This window comes from Glycine max, chromosome 16 (assembly GCF_000004515.6).
Source record: "Glycine max cultivar Williams 82 chromosome 16, Glycine_max_v4.0, whole genome shotgun sequence".
Lineage (NCBI taxonomy): Eukaryota > Viridiplantae > Streptophyta > Magnoliopsida > Fabales > Fabaceae > Glycine > Glycine max.
Genome location: NC_038252.2, coordinates 1,379,512 through 1,398,884, shown reverse-complemented (window position 1 = coordinate 1,398,884; position 19,373 = coordinate 1,379,512). Strand labels below are relative to the sequence as shown.

Genomic DNA, 19,373 nt, shown 5'->3' with positions numbered 1-19,373 from the left:
TCTTTTCTCTCGTTTGAATATGCATTTCAAACATTGCAACTAGTAAAAAAATTTATCTCTCAATCATTTCAAAATTCAAACTACCCTCCTTTTATTACATTTAAATTAATTTTCAATATTTTTTTAAAAAAATAATCTTATGTTATAAAATCTTATAACCCAATTTAACTTATTCATTATAAATTTAAAGATATTTATTTATTATAATAAATAAATATGTTTGAGTATGTAAATCATATTTTAAATTTATAATAAATAATTTAAATTGTGCTACAAAAATTATTTTTAATTATTGAAAATTTATTTAAAATAAACTGTTAAAATTCAATTTAAAGGTAGAACTTAGTTGAGAGTTGAGACTATTGAGAGAGAGAGAAGTTAGGGGCCAAATCTACCAATATTTGTTGGGCCTTGAGGCTTCACCGCTGGGCCGAGGGGTTTGGATCACTCGCTGTTTGCTGATGCCATGGATGTAGCTTACTTACGTCCTTATGTTTTTTCCTGCTTTAGTGCCCTTTTGTTTTGCTGATTTTATTCTCTCTGGTCAACAAAAAAAGGTCTTAGAATGAAAAAAAAGTGGTATAGTTAATTTCTATAAGAATTTGCTAATTGGATTTAATAGATAAAATGGTGTAAATTAAAATAAATTTACAAATGTAAATGTCAAAAATCAATTTAAGCTAAATCCAAAGTAAGTTACTCATTTAACAATAGATCATAAGTTTATGGATAGAATTTGAGTTTGATTTTTGTAAAATACATATCTTCGAGGGAAGACAAAAAAACTTTAAATATAATCAACTTTTAAATTGAGAATTATTCTTCAAATAATTAAAGCTTGTGAGAATATAATTGAGTCTCACACTCTCACTAGAAGCTAAAAGCCTACTAATTATCATGGTTTTAAAAAATAATTTAAGCATAAAATTTAGTATCTATGGTGAATCAATAGTTACCCGTTCCCACACAAATGGTTCATAGGAGTGGTTGGTGTACATTTCAAAAAAAAAAAAAAAGGAGTGATTGGTACAAAGACACAGTTGACATAGAAGAATCTGTTTTGTGGGCCAGTGACAATGTAAGCCACAAAGACTTGGTTTCATGGTCTGACAAATGTGAACCACCAAATTCTGATTTTTCCATGTAAAACCTATCCTATGAGATTCTGCATGCCACGTGGCAACCCACAATCTAATTTCTGATTCACAGTCCTATCCTTTTGAGATAAGAGCACACGTTTAACAAAATTGCATTCTCTATTTCTCTTCCCCTCTCATCATTTTAATCACGCGCACATCAGCACAACACAATTCACTAAGCTAAAATCACTTCATCATGGCTTCCTCGTGTGCTTCCTCTGCCATTGCAGCTGTTGCCATCTCCACACCAAGGCAAGTTTATTTTTTTCCACGTGCCCATTACTTGTAAGTTGTAATAATAGTGTAACCATTAACGTACGTGAAATATAGTTTCATGCATCGTCCTATTTAAAATCATGAAAAACCTCTAATCCGATTAATGTATAGTATATTTTATGTGATCCTTAGTTTAGTTTGATCATTCTTTGAAATTCAACCTAGTACTGATTATGAAACTATATATTAAAAAAATGATGAAATTGCGTTCAGTTCCCAGAAGAATGGATCACTCTTGGGAAGCACAAAAGCTTCTTTTCTTAGTGGGAGGAAACTGAAGGTGAACAACTTTACAGCACCAGTTGGAGCACGATCCAGCACTACAGTTTGCGCAGTTGCTGAGCCTGATAGGCCTCTGTGGTTCCCAGGCAGCACCCCTCCTCCATGGCTAGATGGCAGTTTGCCAGGAGATTTTGGCTTTGATCCTCTAGGTCTTGGTAAGTAAGCAAATCATCACCATTCAAATTTTGCTTTCACTGAAACATCATACTTTCATTTGCTTCATGTATATATATCTGATACGTATCCAATACTCTTGGATATTTCACCAATACATATCTGCCAAGTATCCAATTAAGCCTTTTAAAAAAAAGATATGAGAATCTAATATAGTTACATATGAGATATAGAAGCATGTATAATACAGAAACATAGAAACAGTGTCCCTTAATGAACCAAAAAATGAAAATTGTCCTCGTTATAGATGATTTTAAGAAACAAATGACATTGATACTACTCCTATATTTGTAGAAAATATGAAGAAGTGATTTATGAAGACAATGATATATAATTTTTATTTTCATTTTAGCAATGTCTAAGAAGTATGTTCTTAATTTGGATTTGTAGATCTGCAATGATATATTTAGATATGTGTGTTGCAAGTATCGTATCCTATATATTTTTAGAAAAATCGTATCACCGCATCGAATATGTATTTTATGGTATCTGTGCATGATAGCATTATACAATCCCTTATTGTTGTGGTTCAACAGCATCTGATCCTGAGAGCCTGAGATGGAATGTCCAAGCAGAGCTTGTGCACTGCAGATGGGCCATGTTGGGAGCTGCTGGCATTTTCATCCCAGAATTCCTCACAAAGATTGGTATCCTGAACACCCCTTCATGGTACACTGCTGGAGAGTTGGAGTACTTCACAGACACCACCACACTCTTCATAGTTGAGCTCTTTTTCATCGGTTGGGCCGAGGGTAGAAGGTGGGCTGACATCATCAAGCCAGGCTGTGTCAACACTGACCCCATCTTTCCCAACAACAAGCTCACAGGAACTGATGTTGGGTACCCAGGTGGGCTTTGGTTTGACCCACTTGGCTGGGGAAGTGGTTCTCCTGAGAAGATCAAGGAGTTGAGAACAAAGGAGATCAAGAATGGGAGGTTGGCCATGTTGGCTGTGATGGGGGCATGGTTCCAGCACATTTACACTGGCACTGGTCCTATTGACAACCTCTTTGCTCACCTTGCAGATCCTGGCCATGCTACTATTTTTGCTGTAAGTTGATTCAAAAACTAAGTCTTGATTTTGTAATTTAATTGACTTCAATTGTTATGGACAAAACTTATATGTAGTTTTATAGTTATTTTTGGTGGTGTTTTCCCATGAGAAGAGTTTTACCTCTATAATTTGTTGATATTTAATGGAAACCTTTATTACTTAGATTGCCAAGGTGAAACTCCAATTCTGATTGGAGAGTAGTTTTAAAAATACTTATGAAAATGCATCTAAGTTTCGTCCATTTATTATTATGGATGTGGAATTGTTTGTGCTGATGAGTTTATCTGTTACTGTTACAGGCTTTCACTCCCAAGTGAGAAGTGTTGGAACAACTCTATGATTGCAAGCCTTGGAGAAACATTGGCAAACCTTTTTAACTAAGTTGTAACGCTTAAATGGTTTTAGGTGGGAGTGTTTATGTTGGTGAAAGCTTGTAAAATGGCTACTTCTATTGTCATGCATAGATTGAAGATTCAATGTACAAATACCTATTTAAGGTTTAGATGCATTTAATGTAAATTCAGGAAGTAATCACAGTTTTTGCATGGATGATAGAACTGCAACAATATTTGATGGTAACTAGCGCAGGGGATATTAGATGGTCCTTGTTAACCTGCTGAATCTTCATTTCACACTTCCTCAAAAATCATTGCTTTTAAACGAGTATATCCATCTCATAACCTTACAGAAAATGCACAGAAAAGTATGTTAAAATTAAGCATATAATTTCTGTTTTATCCTTTTTTTTTCGGAAATTAGAACTTAGCCCTGAAACCTTCACGATGAATTTACCAAATACACAACCAATAAGATTTTCTCTGTTTGAGAACCATGTCTGATATCATGCATTGCTAGTAAGGTGGAAAGTTTAAAAGATGAAATAAATTATAACAGAAAAATAAACAAGCAAGCCACGTTAATTTCCAAATATAGGTGACATGCCAGTTGCTATAGTGCATGGTGATAAAGCTTGAGTGGTGTAGTAGCAAAATATAGTTGCTCTTGCCTCCTATTTTAATTATAGAAATTCAAGGGGCAATTTTTTTAGGATAATAAAATAATATGAAGAATCCTTTTGTAGTCTTGCATTTCTTGACTTTCTTTTATCCTTATTAGTTATTAATTACTATAGTACCTTTGATTTAATTTACTTGATTCGGTAAAGCTATGCTGTCTTGGTTTCTGTGAGGCGAAATAGCTATTCCTCTCCTGATAGCAGCAATTGCAAAGGCAATTGTGCTGTGAGTTCATCACTATATGAGGTAGCACAGTAGCACCTTATCAATAGTCTTCTCAAGAAAACCGTTTATGAACCTTTTTCACTGCGCCTCGTAGCTATGGAGTATGGATAGTTGCAATTACATATCATACAATCACAGCACCTCGTTTATGAACCTTTTTAACTCCTATTTTACTCTTTATAGCAAGCTAACTTCTATTGCAGTATAGAATCACAGGATGCGTGTATATCAACGAGTTTCAAATTTCCAAGAATAAAATTTATCATATAGCAACTCATTAGTAATTATTACAAATTCCAAAACAAATAGCCTCTATGTAGATACCGATATCTGTCTGCATTATTTTCAAATTCTCAAGCGCCTCCATTTTAATTTTATCCTTGGTTACCTGCAATGGAAACCAAAATAAACAATAAATCCAATGAGATAACATAACATAAAATAAAAATAAAGAAATTATGTAACACAGATGCCATTTCTAGTGTCTGACATAAATAAATAATAACATCATAGAGCAGTCAAAGGACAATAAACTTTGAGGCATTGTCATGGATGGGAAAGAAGAGAGGGGGAATGTTAGTAACTTATTCTATGTTCACGCATGGCTTAACATGAGCCGCAAATCATTGAACCTTTTTATCCATTGTCCAAGTCCAACTATAGTCCCAAATAGGACCAATATGCTTAACTTTTTATATAACAAAAACTATAGTGTCTATTTCAATTTTTGGGAATGTCTGACACATTTATAACTCTCTTGTACATGAACAAAACATCAATAATTTTTCCTTGCTTTATAGATAAATTATTAACTTTGTTAGAATTGGTTTTACTTTAAACAACTGTTCCTGTTTTCTCTCTTGTATTTTTGGGAAGAGAGATGTTGTTAGAAGTTAAGTAATTCTGTTATTTCTCACAACAGAATTCCCTATGTGATTAGTGGAAGTGTAGGAGCCTTTATAAAGTTTGTAACTAACAACATTGACAATGAAACAATACAGAAAAAGCTTCTCTCCCAATAATTCTCTCATCTTCTCTAAACACTCTTGATTAGCCTGGGTGTTCCTTCCTTTTCAATTATGCAGTATCTGTTTATTTCATAACAAACTTCTAAATCTTTCTTAATTGTTTTGTCTTCTAATTTACTTCCCTTATTGGAACTTCTTCTGGTCTTCTTCAGGTCTTCTAATTATTACCCCAAACCTGAAGGATACCCTTCATTCACACAAAATCCTATACATATTCTTAATTTACTTAAGTAATTCTACTCCATAGGATATTTTCACTGTTTCATTTCAAGTGCAATGCCATTAGCTAAATATTCATTACTAAGTGATAGAAACTTGGTATCTTTATTGCAGAAATACAGGGATGAGCTTCCCAATTAGCAGAATAGAACACTCACACGTAACAGTTCTTCAAGGGACTCTGCCTCCCAAATGATAAGATGATCTCTCTCTTCACCTCCCCTCTTATTTATAGGAGACATGCCTTATTTCTTCAACCAACTAACCTAACCAACTACTGTAACTAAATAGGTAATAACCTATTTATACTAGCTACTAATGGGGGTTACCATTTCCTTAGAATATAAAACTTTCAAGGAAGATATCCTCAAAATAATCTCCAGTCCTACAGCAATTGCTCAATTCTTATCCTACCTGGGCAAATCTATCCCTACATGTCCTTGCAATTCATAAACTTCACTCTTCAAATCACATTTGTGATTTTTGTCTTACACAAAAATTGGTAATTTGGTTTTTCTCTTCCCACTCATCGCCTTCCAGACCTTAAAGTTTAAGCATTTCAGAATTTAAAAAGGAAGAGATGCAACTTTAGCATCTCTTCTTTACATTCATCTTCTTCCAAGTATATAGTTTACTTTGCCACAGTAATATGCTTTTAAACTCAGATTGTACTTCTAATACTGTTTTCCTAAGCTCCTTGAAAATCTTTCTGTGGACAGCACGATATTCTTCCATATCTACTAACCCCCTTGTCTCTTGAGCTAAAATATTTACATATTCATTTTTAACATTGCTTTCTTCAAAACTTCTTTCTGCAAACAAAATTTTCCTAATTTTTCATTTTCTTGTGGCATTTCCTTTGTGTCCAACAGGCATATCTTATAGACAATTCTAAAGATAAATTCCATATTTTTTCAGTCTGCAGCATAATTTAAGAACAAGAATAGGACTACAAGTATCAAAGGATATCTTACCACCAGTGCTCTTGCTCCACAGGACCTCACCATCAATTCCAGTAAGATGTTGATCATCAAGGCGTTTCCATGTTTTAATTGACTTGACATCTCCCCAACTTCCTTTCCCCGTTTTCTCCAAGCTAGCTACCACCACCCTTGCTCTCCTAGGCCACCCTGCCTTTCCATACGCATGGTATCCAAATCCCCCACCATAACAAAGTTGTATATTCATTAGATTGCCGCAGAAGTCATTGATGTGATCATGGCCAGTGAAAACTGCCTTCACATCTCCTGCTGCAAGTAAGGTTGTGAAGAAGCCGGAGTTCACAGAAGGAGAGCTAATGCCATTGCCATCCGGTTCCTGTTTCACACCAGTCATGTTTGATGAGTCAAAACTAGCATATTCTGGCAGAGGGATGTGGAAATATGCAAGACCAGGAGCAGCATCTTTCTGAGGCACTGGTTTACTTATGTATGCTTTCTGCAGAATAAACAAAAAGTAAGTGGTCAATCCAAATATTAACGATAAAAAGAACTAAAAAATAAGTCACATGTTTAGTGAGGATCGACAGAAATTTCCATAACATGATACGGTTTAGCTTCCTGTTTGGTTTGAGAAAATGTTTTGTTTTCATAAATAATAATAACAAAATCGACACAATTTGTTTTCTACTATTTTCAATTTTTGTACCAGAAGTGTTGAAATAAAGTGGTAGTTTTGTAATTATTTATGAAAACAGGAAATGAAAATAAAAAACGTTTTTTTCAAACTAGACAGACTATACTGTAAGTAGAATACAGATAGATAATCGTGGAAGAGATAAGGCAGCACCTTAAGCTTTGCAGATGTTCGTTGGAACCAAAGCTGTTGGGAGGGCTTGATCCAATCATAACCAAAAATAGTAGAAACTTGGGAATAATCTCCACTATCGAGAAAGTACAGGTTGAGCACTGATTTATTTTCAAAATCAGTGCCTTGTACTCCTCCAACATCCAAGTTATAGTTCCCAAAACCATCAATTATATGAACTTCTGGAGGATTGAATTTAGATAAGGTGTTTTTCATCCCAACAATATGGTTCATCACCCCTGCCCTAGAGAGGGTTCCTTCCTGGTCATGGTTCCCCAAAACAGCCACCCAAGGAATGTTTGATGCAATTGCAGGAGCAAATGCAGCATCCAATGATTTAGCTGAATCCGAGGAATCAAACCCAAATATATTATCTCCTGCCACACCACAATAAACATGCACCATAGGTTATAATTATACCATATATCAACAATCAAAGAAACTTCTAACTGTAACTTAGATATGCAATTGATGACTAACCAACATAAAAATAAACTACAAGCTCCAAAAACAAAATACTAACTCAAGTTCATTTCATTTCCATCCAGTTACAAACAAATGGAACAACATATGGTATGAAATATTATTAGCCAAAAATCAGAAACATTCCACTTGAAAGAATGAAGGGAAAGGGTCCTATATCCTAAAACAAGAAAAAGGAAAGCTAAAAGGCAAAAACTGCTACAATAAAAAATTAAATGAAATGATAACTGAAAACTAAAAACAAGAAAAGTATGGAATACCAGTGAAGACAATAAGATTAGGCTTCTCAGCTTTGATCATTCTGTTAAGAAAGACAGTGGTGTTGAGGTCAGAGCAAGAGAAATTCTGGGAAGGAAGCACATCCAAGCAAGGTGTGGTCTTGCCATTTGCATAGTGCATATCTGCCACCTGCAATATCTTGAATTCTCCATTTTGGTCAAACCTTAAGTTCTGGTTCGGTTGTGGTGTTGGCGGGTATGCTTGTTTTGTAGCAGAGACACATATACTAGTCAAACAAAACCATGACACTGATAACACCAAAACCATGAAATCTATACCCATTTCCCCCTTGGTGCCAAAAACATTTCTTTTACTTGAGACCATCACTGTTTTGGGAATTTGGGAGCCAAACACCAATCAAAATCTCAACTTGCACCTGTGCCTCTGGTGGGGTTAAAGTGGCAAGTAGATATATAAGTTTGAGTTTGAGCACATCAACTTTGGAAAGTAAAGTCCTTATCTTTTATCTTTTAGGTAATGTATAATAATTCGAATGGTGTTCAATGGCGACAATATTATTGAATAAGAGGGTGACATGTTCAATGCGATGTTAAAAGATATAAATGCCATACCGTCTAGGTTTTCACGCATATTAAATTTGTTTTATGGTCTCAGGGTTGGGTAGCTATAATTAGGTGCGTCATAAACATTAGATGTTCTTCAGCACAGTAGTGGTATAACTTATTTTCACTTCCATGTCCATTATAGTACTGTACTGTATAATTAATCGGCTGTATCTCGTGCATTAATTTAAAAGCATAAATCTTATCAATAATTAGTTAAGACGCAAACTTGTACCAAAACAAATTAAGACATTAACTATAGTGTTAGGTTTTTTAAAAAAACAAAACAAAATAAGTATTATACTAATTTTACATTATCATCTAATAACAAATTATTATCATATGATAGATTAATTGACTTTTTTTTAATAATTATTGTTATTTAAAAATCATACTAACTATTCCCTCTTGTCTCTATTATAAGTTAAAAAATACTTTTTATTTCAAATATAAGCAAAAATTAGTTAATTTTTTTGTCTTATTTAATGAAATTATATTTAAAATATTCTTCATTTAATAGGATTAAAGATATTTTTTATGTTTAATTTTAAGTTCCAATAAAAAATAATTTTAAAAAATATTTTTGTTTTAGAATTAACGCACCCTAATGAAATTAACTAATTTCTTAATAAGTATGAATTATTTTTTCCTTGTAATTATAATAGAAACGGGAGGGAGTATAATTTCTAGTTATTTGATAGTGTGTAAATGCTTTTACACTAATCATAATCCATAGTAGTTGAGACCCTTTTTCTTATTGCTATAACTAAAGCTTTAATTATTTTGTACTTTCTATGATGATTTAATGTTTTTTTTATTTGTTTAATTTTTCAAATAGAAATTCATTATTGATCAGTCACCTCAAAAAGTGAATTTCATTATTTTGAATGATTTTTTCCACTTCTCTTTTTTCCTTTTCTAAGTAAAACTCCAATGGTTAAAAGAAAAATCAAAAGAAATTCCCTCTGAGAATTACAAAATGTTCATGCACAACACATTTTCTGAAGGAGGAAACACTATCATGACACGACTCTTGCATTTATCACTGAGAATATCCCTTGGCAGTTGCCAGTTGACACATACTTAATTACTTTTGATCCAATCAATCTAACTATGCTTATCATCATCAACCAGACACTTAGACAATGACATCGCCTAACATTTGTTTCTTGTTCCTTGTTCAAGTACTAATAACACTATGCATCCTACATTGTCTTCTTCCTATCTCCAATACCGAAGCAATGAATCTGATTTTAATTACCATTATACCGGCTCTTGCACTGTAATTTTTTTAAAAAATTACCATAATAGGTATATTTTAAAAAAAATATAAAAAATGAGTAAATCGTGTTTTAAAGTACAATTTTACTATGAAGAAATCGTGTTTCAAAACACGATTTTATTTCTCAAAAAATTGTTACAATGAAATCATAAATGAATATAACATTTTAGTTTTTAAATTTTTTATTATTATTAAAAGTTAAATTTGTATGTTAAATTATGATTTTAATTTTTTTCCTAATGAAATCATAAAGAAAAAAACATTTTAAATAAATGAAAAATAAAATTGTTTTAATATATGATTTATTTATTGTGAAATCACATATCAAAAGTACGATTTACTCATTTTCATAATTTTTTAAAAATATACTCATTATGTAATTTTTTAAAAATTCTACCAATTTTCATAATTGACCCCAATTATTATCTATCTGTAAAACCTGTACAGAAAGAGATCTCAACTCACATGCAAAATTGTAAACAAATACCAAAACAAAACAAAGGATCTGCATTTTATTTTTATTTCCCCCCTCTTGTTTTGTGTTTTGTCCGAATATACAAGTGGTCACAAAAGGCAAAAAGGTCAGGAAAGGCCAAATAGGATTATAATTACTGTTGATATTATTTTTCAATTAAAATTAACATTTTGTTTAATTATTGATTTCAGTTATCAAAATAAAATAATAATTTTAATTGAAATGTAGAACCAATAGTATTTAAATTTTGTCCATCATAAAATGATCTTTCTCAAAGGTGATCCTCCTTTTGTTTCTTGACCTAGTTATTTTAAGCTTATTTAATTCATTTAATAACATTCACTTACCTTCACATGCATCTCTATGCGTGTCTCTTGGACGTATGTACCAAAAAGACAAATCAGTGCTCATAGTTATGGTCATGATTCATTTACTGTTCAACCCTGATTCAGAATCAAAAATGTTTCAAAGTTGACGTTTACAAGTCACTTGAATCGTAGTAGTATTATAATTAATTCAAATCTTAACTACCCATCATTTCATGAACACCTAATGATTCACAAATGACATATTTAACATTGTCCTGCACTTAGTAGACTTTTTTTTTTTATCACATTTATTTGTATTGACTATTGGTTTTCTTCATTTCTTGAAGTATTGAATTATGATTATAATACAGTTTGAATTAAAATAAGAATATGTTATCAAAGACAATCTCACATGAGAGCCTTACCCATTTTCTATTAGTTTCTCCTTACCTTATGTTAGTTTTAAAAATTGAAAAAGTTAATGGTCCAGTCCGAATAGCTGTTAACTTTCCTTCACATGAAATTCGGGATATCTCAATTTGTTTTTTCACTTACCAGTCTTGTCACTGATTTTTATTCTGATACTACACCTTTTTCCTCCTCATTTTATTTTTTCAAACTACCAGGAAAATTATTTTCTAAATTACACTTGTTCTTAGTTTTTTTTTAAATTAAAATATTTTTTAAAAAAAATTAATTCCCTTGTTTTTATAAATATTATTTTCACATTAAAAATAATAATTTTTTAATATTATTATTTTATTTTTAAAATAATGGGAATATTTTTTTAATTATTTATTAAAAGTTTTAAAATAATTAATTAATAGTCTTAAAATAAATAAAAGAAGACAAAGTGATTAAAAAAAAATAATTTGATTAAAAATTCAAGGATATCATCAAGGTTGTACCTAGGGGTTCTCTTTTATGAAATTTACAAATTATAAGTGGTTAGATAATTGTTTTTTCGACAACTAAACCATGCAACATATTTAGGAATTCAACCATTGGAAGAAAATCTGTCAAATTATGATTAATTTCATCATTTTTACGTTTCAATTGTTATTGTCAGTATATTTCATTATTTTTGTTTTATTATATTTCATTTATTATATTTGTCTCTCTAATTATTAGTATTTTCTGTTATTTGAGTATTTTAATTTTTTCATGTAACATAATTAAGATGTGATAATTATATATTCAGTGTATTTTTAATTAATCTATTTTTTAATCACTTTGTCTTTTTTATTTATTTTAATAATATCAATTAATTATTTTATAACTGTTAATAAATAATTACACAAAAAAAATAATATTAAAAATTTAAATTTTTTAATGTGAAAATAATATTTATAAAAAAAATGGGAATTATTTTTTTAATTAAAAAATTAATAAAAAAATAAATTTTTATTTAAAATTTTTAAAAAAACTCAAAACAAGTGTAGATCAGAAAATACTTTTATTTTGAAAAAAAAATGAGGAGAGAGAAGGTGTAGAGGAGGAAAAAAACCTGTCACTGTTCTGTCCATGATATATCACCGTCTATTAAGATTAGGAAGCAAAATACCATAAATAAAGGTTATCTGATCCAAAGTCAAATGAGAAGCTAACGGTTACAAGTAACCATTAACACATTACTCATCAGCTGTCTAACCAGTTAGGGAAAAAAAACAATGCATTAATTTAAGTGTGATCTTTCAATACAATTTGCAATTTCAAGAATGTATTTCATCTTATATTATTTCAGATGGGGGGTGGGGGGTCTAACGAAAGATGGGATTTTCTGTTTCTTAGGGAACACACCATCCTGTTGGAAAAGTACAGGGGGAACTTTCTACTTATGCACCACAAGCATGCAATGCAACATGTCCATGAGGCAATAAGACCACTAGTTGAAATTTCCACAGTTTTTTATTTAATTTTACCTCATTAAGGACAGAAAAATACTTCCAATGTAAGTTTCTTAACACATTCTCTAATTCATTATTTATCCTTTTGTTTCAAATTATAAGACTCTTTTAACTAATTTACATCTCTTAAAAAAAATAGTTGTCACATTAAATTTATTAATTATTTGTATTATCATTTTAAAATTATCTTTTTATTCTCTCTCTCAATCTACTTATTTCTCATTAATATTTTAAAAGAGAATAATTAAATAAGAGTATGTAGAAAAAAATAATTAATACATTTAGAAATTAGAAAATAATTTTATAAGAAAACAAATAGATTTTTAAAAATAATCTTATAATTAAGAACCGGTGAATTATTTACTAATATTTGAACGATTCATCAAATAATTATGTGTGTTGAAAAAAGTATATCAAAGAATATATTACTAGTATTATTGTTGAGATAATTTTTCGCTTTGTTACTCTTTAGAGGAACTTGCCATCTGATCCCGTTACATTACGTTTAAAATGTACATGTAAGATGACCACGTGAAAATGTCATGGTCAAAATTTGAAGAATTGCAAATAAAATCAATTATCCACACAATGTTTGCTTGGGGATGGAGCAAGAAACCAAGGAGTTGTTTTTGAACTGGGGACTGTGGGGACTAATATGACAAGACAAATATGAAACTCCAATAGACATGGCTCTCCTTAAGTTGCTTGCAGATGCCAATCTAGAAATGGAATGACCACGTAACTAAAATGGCTTTCTGGAGTGCTGAGGCTGCCAAGAAATTTACATAGAAGTGAAATGTTAATATCCTATCATGAAAAACAACTAAAAATGATAAATTTGCTTTTAAGTCCTCCAATTTAAAAGCAAATTTATCTTCATAATCCATTATATTAACTTTCAAAATCAAATCTTGAAATAGCCATTTTAAGCATGCTGGAAAATTACCTTTTTCTGCCTTCACCCAATGGATATCTAACACCCAAGTCAGGATTAAGGAATAGCAAAGAGTTAAAAGATGACAACAATTCGAAAAAAACATGTGTACCTTCCCTATGTTGTGTTTTCATCCTTGCATGGAGGTATCATACTCATGTAATAACAGAATGATACTTGATCATTTTGATCCTTTGATTCTCATTGATAGTTGCTTGATTTTTAGGAGATTTGCTACTGTGTTGCGACTGTAGGGTATAACTAGTCGTTAGGCATAATTGGACGTAGTGCAGCTGATTTTCATATTCCGAAATAGTTTTTTCGGAATAAGGATAAGTAATCCAAAAACCTATTTGGGAATGTCTATTCTGAAATGTAAATTCCAGAATAATATCCTATTTCAGAAGAATCATTCTATAATATTGGTGCCTGGTGAGAGGGGTATTTTTGTCCCTTAGAGTCTTTTGGGAGCTATAGGAAGTAAAAGTCATTTAATGGTTATTGGACCACTCTAGGTGTAGGTCCAGCCCATAACATACCTCAACAAGGATCCACTAAATCTATCTCAAAGGAGACACCCTAGATACAATTCTCCAAGAAATTCAATAGAACTAATAAAGCTACAAAGAAAAATATGAAAGAAAAAAAAATCCAAACAGTACTTTACACTGAAAAGAGGTTCACTATTCAAGTCTAGTCCCAAGCTAGGTCTCATTGAATCACCTATGACCTAACTATCAAAACAAATTTCTAGCTCTTCACTAATAGTACTTGCTCATGTCCCACACAACAACATCCCCGAATTCACCACATTCATCAGTCAAAACGTAAATTTTGTCACTTGTCTGATTGAAAATATTATAGTGCCCTTTACCATCACGAGATACAAACATGAGAGGATTTTGGTCATGAACAGACCTGAGCAATCACTTTTCCTATACATGTTTCAGAATCTAAAACTAAAGTTTTTTTACACACGCATTCTGGCTAAATGTATAGACCAAAAGGGGTCATGACAATCCCATTGCTTACCTAGAGGCATCCATAAGTTGGAGAGTGCTAACACACACTTCGAATCTCTCCACGCTAGAAATTTAGTTGGATCTTGTGATGTATCTCTTTCCAACACTAGATGGTGCTACATCTTAGTTCTTAAACTTCTGTGCATTGAAAACTTGGATATTATGGGAACACTCACGATTCATGTCAATTTTTGAAAGTTAGAGATATAGACATTCACTGGATATCAATTATCAATATGCAACCATGAGAGACCATCTAAATTGATATAGCCCATTTTACAATATGAGATCTTGATCTGCAAATAGCAATATTTTTAATATCAGACTAGTCATTAAACCAGTAAAGGCACTAGTTCATAGTTCATTGGTTTAACCATAACTGAAAAATATTTCTTTATGACTCCAGGATTTCACATAAACTAAATAAAAAAGGACCAGATCCACAGCCAAATACTCTAGTCATCAGGGATCATTTAGAAGCTAAAAAGCCGCATTCAAGAAGTATAACTCCAAATGTAGCAGATTCATTAAGATTTTATACAACATTACAGCAAACTATATATATAGAACACATACAATTCATGATTTCATTAAATAAATAAGAACAACGCAAAATTTATAACATACCAAGATGATAGTTTTACAAAATCAACCATTGCACCAAGAAAAACATCAAGCATTCTTATTTTTAACCCCTGAAGGAGAGGACTTGAACCAAGGTATCCACACAGAAGTTGTATTCTGATACACCCTAAATGCTTCTGCTCTACTTTCTTGTTTCAACATTCGGTCCTCCACAAGCCTAGTCACATAAGCCAAACACATAGTATTAACAAAAGCTCCAATGAAGGTCCATCCCACTCCCAGGCTCCATGCAAACACAACCAGCCCCCACCACCACAGCTGCTCGCCAAAGTAATTCGGATGTCGGCAGTAATACCACAAGCCACTGTCAAGGACCGAAACCACGGGTTTACCAAGCCCCTTCAGCTTGTTGTTTCTACTCACAAACTCATAGAGCTGTGTATCAGCAAAATATGCTATAACAATGCCACATAAACAGACAACAGTAGCCACCAAGTCCCACATGTTCAAAGGCTGATTGACAGTATGGACAGCATACAAGGGAAGTGACAGTGCAATCAAAAACATCTGCAAAGACAAGAAACACACACCATAAGAAAAACACTCAAGTCAATGGAACAGCAATCAAACCAAACAGGTAATTCAACAAGCAGGTTCGAGGTGTTCTGTTATAATATAAACATCATTAAACAATGAAACAGTACAAGGAAAGACACAGAGAATTAACATGGTTTGGCTGATGTACCCTACATCCACAGGCAGTTAAGAGATTTATATAATTGTTTTGACAACAATGCTTATACAATGAACAAACTCTTTCATTTTCCCTTAATATGCAACCCAAAAAATCGCCCCAAAACTGGATATGTCCATACCGAGGGCTCCAAAATGTCAAGTCAGGTCATGATTTGGATCAGCCCATTAAGTATGTGTTTGGATGAGCGTTGGCAAAATTGAGCATGTGTTTGGTACAGCGTTGTTTAGGTATGTAGAGCCCAAAAACCACGTCCAAATTCATAATTGATGCAGAAGCTACAAATATTTGCTTCTATGGGACGTGGATCAAAGTGGACGTGACTTGGTTCCAAACATGTTATGGTTTTGAATGAAATTAATTTTGTAAAACTAATTTTGATTAAAATTGATTTTGAAGTTATGTAATTAATTTATGTTTGGATGTTTTTATTATAAAATTTTGGATCCAACACAAAAAATTACTCAAAGTTGTTTCTTCGACTCAGAATTAATTATGAATTCTTCTCAAACATGAAACCAAACATATAAAAATATATCCAAAAACAATTATGAACTTGGATTCGTTTTCCCAAAGGTGAAACCAAACACACTAAATAAAATTCAAGGCATCCCAAGAGGTTCAGAGGAGTTTTATGTGAACACTCTCATTCAGTTTTTTCTTTCTTTATCTTCTTGTCATTTTATATTACATGCATACGGTCATACCTACACTTCTTTCTCTTCAATCTCTTTCTTTCTTTAGGTGTATACTATTATGCGAGTGTTCATGAAAAGAGAGCAATGAGAAAAATTACCTGTTGTGAGACATAGACAGCAAAGAATGAAACCCACCACCATTGCTTTCCATACTGTTGACTCATCTCAGTGAAACGCCAATCTTCCCTGGCACCCCACTGCCACCTCTCTCTCCTGAAATAGTTGTGAGTGAGCCTAACACTCCACACCCAAGTCAATAAAATCACGATCTTGGACCTCCACAAATCATAGGGAGCCAAAGGATGAGTGGCATAGTAGTGAACAAGCATCACAGGTATCACAGTCCAATAGGGGTCGATCATCTGCACCATCACAAACACCAAAAGATGTCAACTTTGAAGGAAATGTGAAAGTGGGTGAAGTGAATGAAGATGAAACAAAAAGTGTGTGTACCCAGTGGCTGGATTGTATTAGGCCTATGAGCCAGAAGAGGACATTGACGTTGAGGAAGAAGAGAGCGTTGGCTAATAGAAGAGGGTGGTGATAGCACCATGACCATAGAGTTGACCAAAAAGATGGGGATTTTGCTGAGTCGTAGTGGTTGAGGAATGAGAGGTAGAAGAAGATGGAGGGAAGAGGAACCAAGAATGCAATCACAGCGTTCTTCAAATTGCGGCCACTAGCCATTTTTTTGTGTCTTTCCCTTTGAATCAATTTGATTTGATACTATGTGGTATGAATGTGTTGGGAGTGCTTTATAGCTTCCACTTTTATAGGAGAACTAGAAGGAGTGCCACTTTTTTTTAAAAAAAATAAAATTGGATTTTCCACCAAATACTTCTATAAATCTTACTGATCTATGTTTTGAATAACTTATATTGAGTGGATGTTTGAATTAAAGTTAGAAAGTTCAAATACATTTTTACTCTAGATGTAACAGATATTTATTTCTTCCTCTAAAAAATCAAAAATTTATTTCTGAATTTGTGTATTGGAACCTGCAATATTATATTAGAATCGCAAAAGTAATTTTGCAATTTTGTAATATGGAAAATTACTTTTATAATCGTAAACCAAATATATGTTTAGTGCATGTTTCAAAATCTGATGTAAAATGAATATTGAGGTAAAAGTTATTCTCTAAAAAGCATCAGAATTCTTGTTTTTATTGTTAGATTTATATTAAAATACGTATCATAGCAATAACAATTCTAAATTAAACATGCATTAAGTTAGTTATAGGAAAATTAGATTAAATAACAATTATTTTTGTCGTTTTAAAATTTAAAATATAAATGTGTTATGAAAAATATTTCAAATAAGAAGTGAGAAAGCAATTTAGATAAGATGAAAGATATATTAGAAAATGTCAAATTAGTATTGAACTATCAATTTTTATGAAAAATTAGTATAGTACACAGACAATTAACAACAAATAAACCATCACTTTATATTAAATCATCTTATAAATATGTGTGATATTATAATTTATTTATAATTAATTAATTTAATATAGCCACCCTGTGTAGATTTTTCCATACATAGTTAGGTTCTGTCTTGCGTAAATTCAATAAGTAACTACTGAAAAAACACAATATAACCATATCAAATTGTATAAATCTCTGTAGCATATGAAAAATTATTATTGATTGATTTAAATTCCTGAACTTATATAAACTTTCTCCTCCTACAGAGAAAAAAGCGACACTCATTAAATCATAAGTGTCAGTACAAAAAAGATCAGCACAACTCCCTTTCTGCTTGTGGTTCCCCACATAGCCATGCTCACCTAGTGATCTCGATTATATGATCCATTATTCCTCACAATGATTAGCTGATTCTTTGAGCCCGCAGCTAAGTTATTTTTAATTTTTTTCGATAATGTAAGTTATTTTAATTTGATGGGTTATGAAGTTAAGCTTCTCATTTAATTTCGAAGAACAACTAACCTATAATAATCATCTTAACTTGTGTGGTTGAAGTACATGAAAATGGAGAACCATGTATAGCTTCTTCCTAGTGACAATGGTGGTCAAGAGTTAAGCAATGCAGGAGTATAATTCTAGTGCCATTTATTCCAAACTCAAGCCAGCAACAAAATGTGGGAGTCTCTTCTAGAGAACAAGGTTGAGCATCATCAAAAGTTGGAAAAAAAAAAAATAGATGGAGAGGGAGGAAAGAAAATGGGGTTGGACAGATGGTCACATCAAAAAAGAGATTACAAGTTACAAGACAGTAGGGGAATCCAAAACTCCATAAATTAAGTGATATTGTACAATAATGCTTAGCAGTTAGCAGTGTTGTAATGATGTTAGCTGCATATAGTTGTGACCTTAATGATATGTTAAAATCCACTCACATGATAACTTTATCATACTAACTTAATCCCAAAATGCCTGGTCCCCCACTTCTCTCCTTGCTCTCATATTGTCTTTGAAGGCTAATCTGCCCCTGATCCACTCAATCTACGCAGCAAGAAGAAAAAGAAAAGAATGTCACAGAGTCATGCATGCTTTCAGCTGGAGGGTCTTATAACAAAGTAAGCACCACCCACCACAGGACCAAGAAACTATTTCTTATTCCTCGGCATGCCTAGGCCTGCGTATTGAATGGCTTTTCTGCATTTAGTTTGTAAAAAGTTTGCATTTAGAAATAATTATAGGCATTATAGAGTCTAGAATGGTGTCCCATGTAAGTCATAATTTAATAAACTCTTAATCTCTTGTTAGCCTAACTAACATAATGTGACATACTACAAATAATTTTGTTTTTTAATCATATAATTAGTAGTTCGATTTTCAATTTCATGTGTATAAAAAAATATGTGTATAAAAAAATATTTATTGAAAGAAATCAATTCCTTA

General features: G+C 32.1%; 3 protein-coding genes across 3 annotated transcripts; 1 reads left to right on the top strand and 2 right to left on the bottom strand.

Annotated features, from left to right (window-relative positions):
- The first annotated feature begins 1,135 nt into the window (after positions 1-1,135).
- Positions 1,136-3,470, top strand: LOC100802138 (chlorophyll a-b binding protein 7, chloroplastic). Its single transcript, XM_003547970.5, has 4 exons — positions 1,136-1,391; positions 1,629-1,852; positions 2,408-2,922; positions 3,225-3,470. Exons 1-4 carry the CDS (start codon positions 1,336-1,338, stop codon positions 3,240-3,242), a joined length of 813 nt encoding a protein of 270 aa, XP_003548018.1. The 5' UTR covers positions 1,136-1,335; the 3' UTR covers positions 3,243-3,470.
- An 853-nt stretch (positions 3,471-4,323) lies between these two features.
- On the bottom strand, positions 4,324-8,367 carry LOC100794167 (probable inactive purple acid phosphatase 29-like). The gene is made up of 4 exons (NM_001253003.2): positions 7,963-8,367; positions 7,202-7,596; positions 6,388-6,850; positions 4,324-4,554 (listed from the first exon to the last, which is right to left on the bottom strand). Exons 1-4 carry the CDS (start codon positions 8,303-8,305, stop codon positions 4,541-4,543), a joined length of 1,215 nt encoding a protein of 404 aa, NP_001239932.1. The 5' UTR covers positions 8,306-8,367; the 3' UTR covers positions 4,324-4,540.
- Positions 8,368-15,034: 6,667 nt separating this feature from the next.
- LOC100786065 (uncharacterized) lies at positions 15,035-17,254 on the bottom strand. Its single transcript, NM_001255541.2, is given in 3 exon segments — positions 15,035-15,624; positions 16,608-16,871; positions 16,963-17,254. Coding segments are annotated over 3 exon segments (978 nt in total). The 5' UTR covers positions 17,197-17,254; the 3' UTR covers positions 15,035-15,144.
- Positions 17,255-19,373: the final 2,119 nt, after the last annotated feature.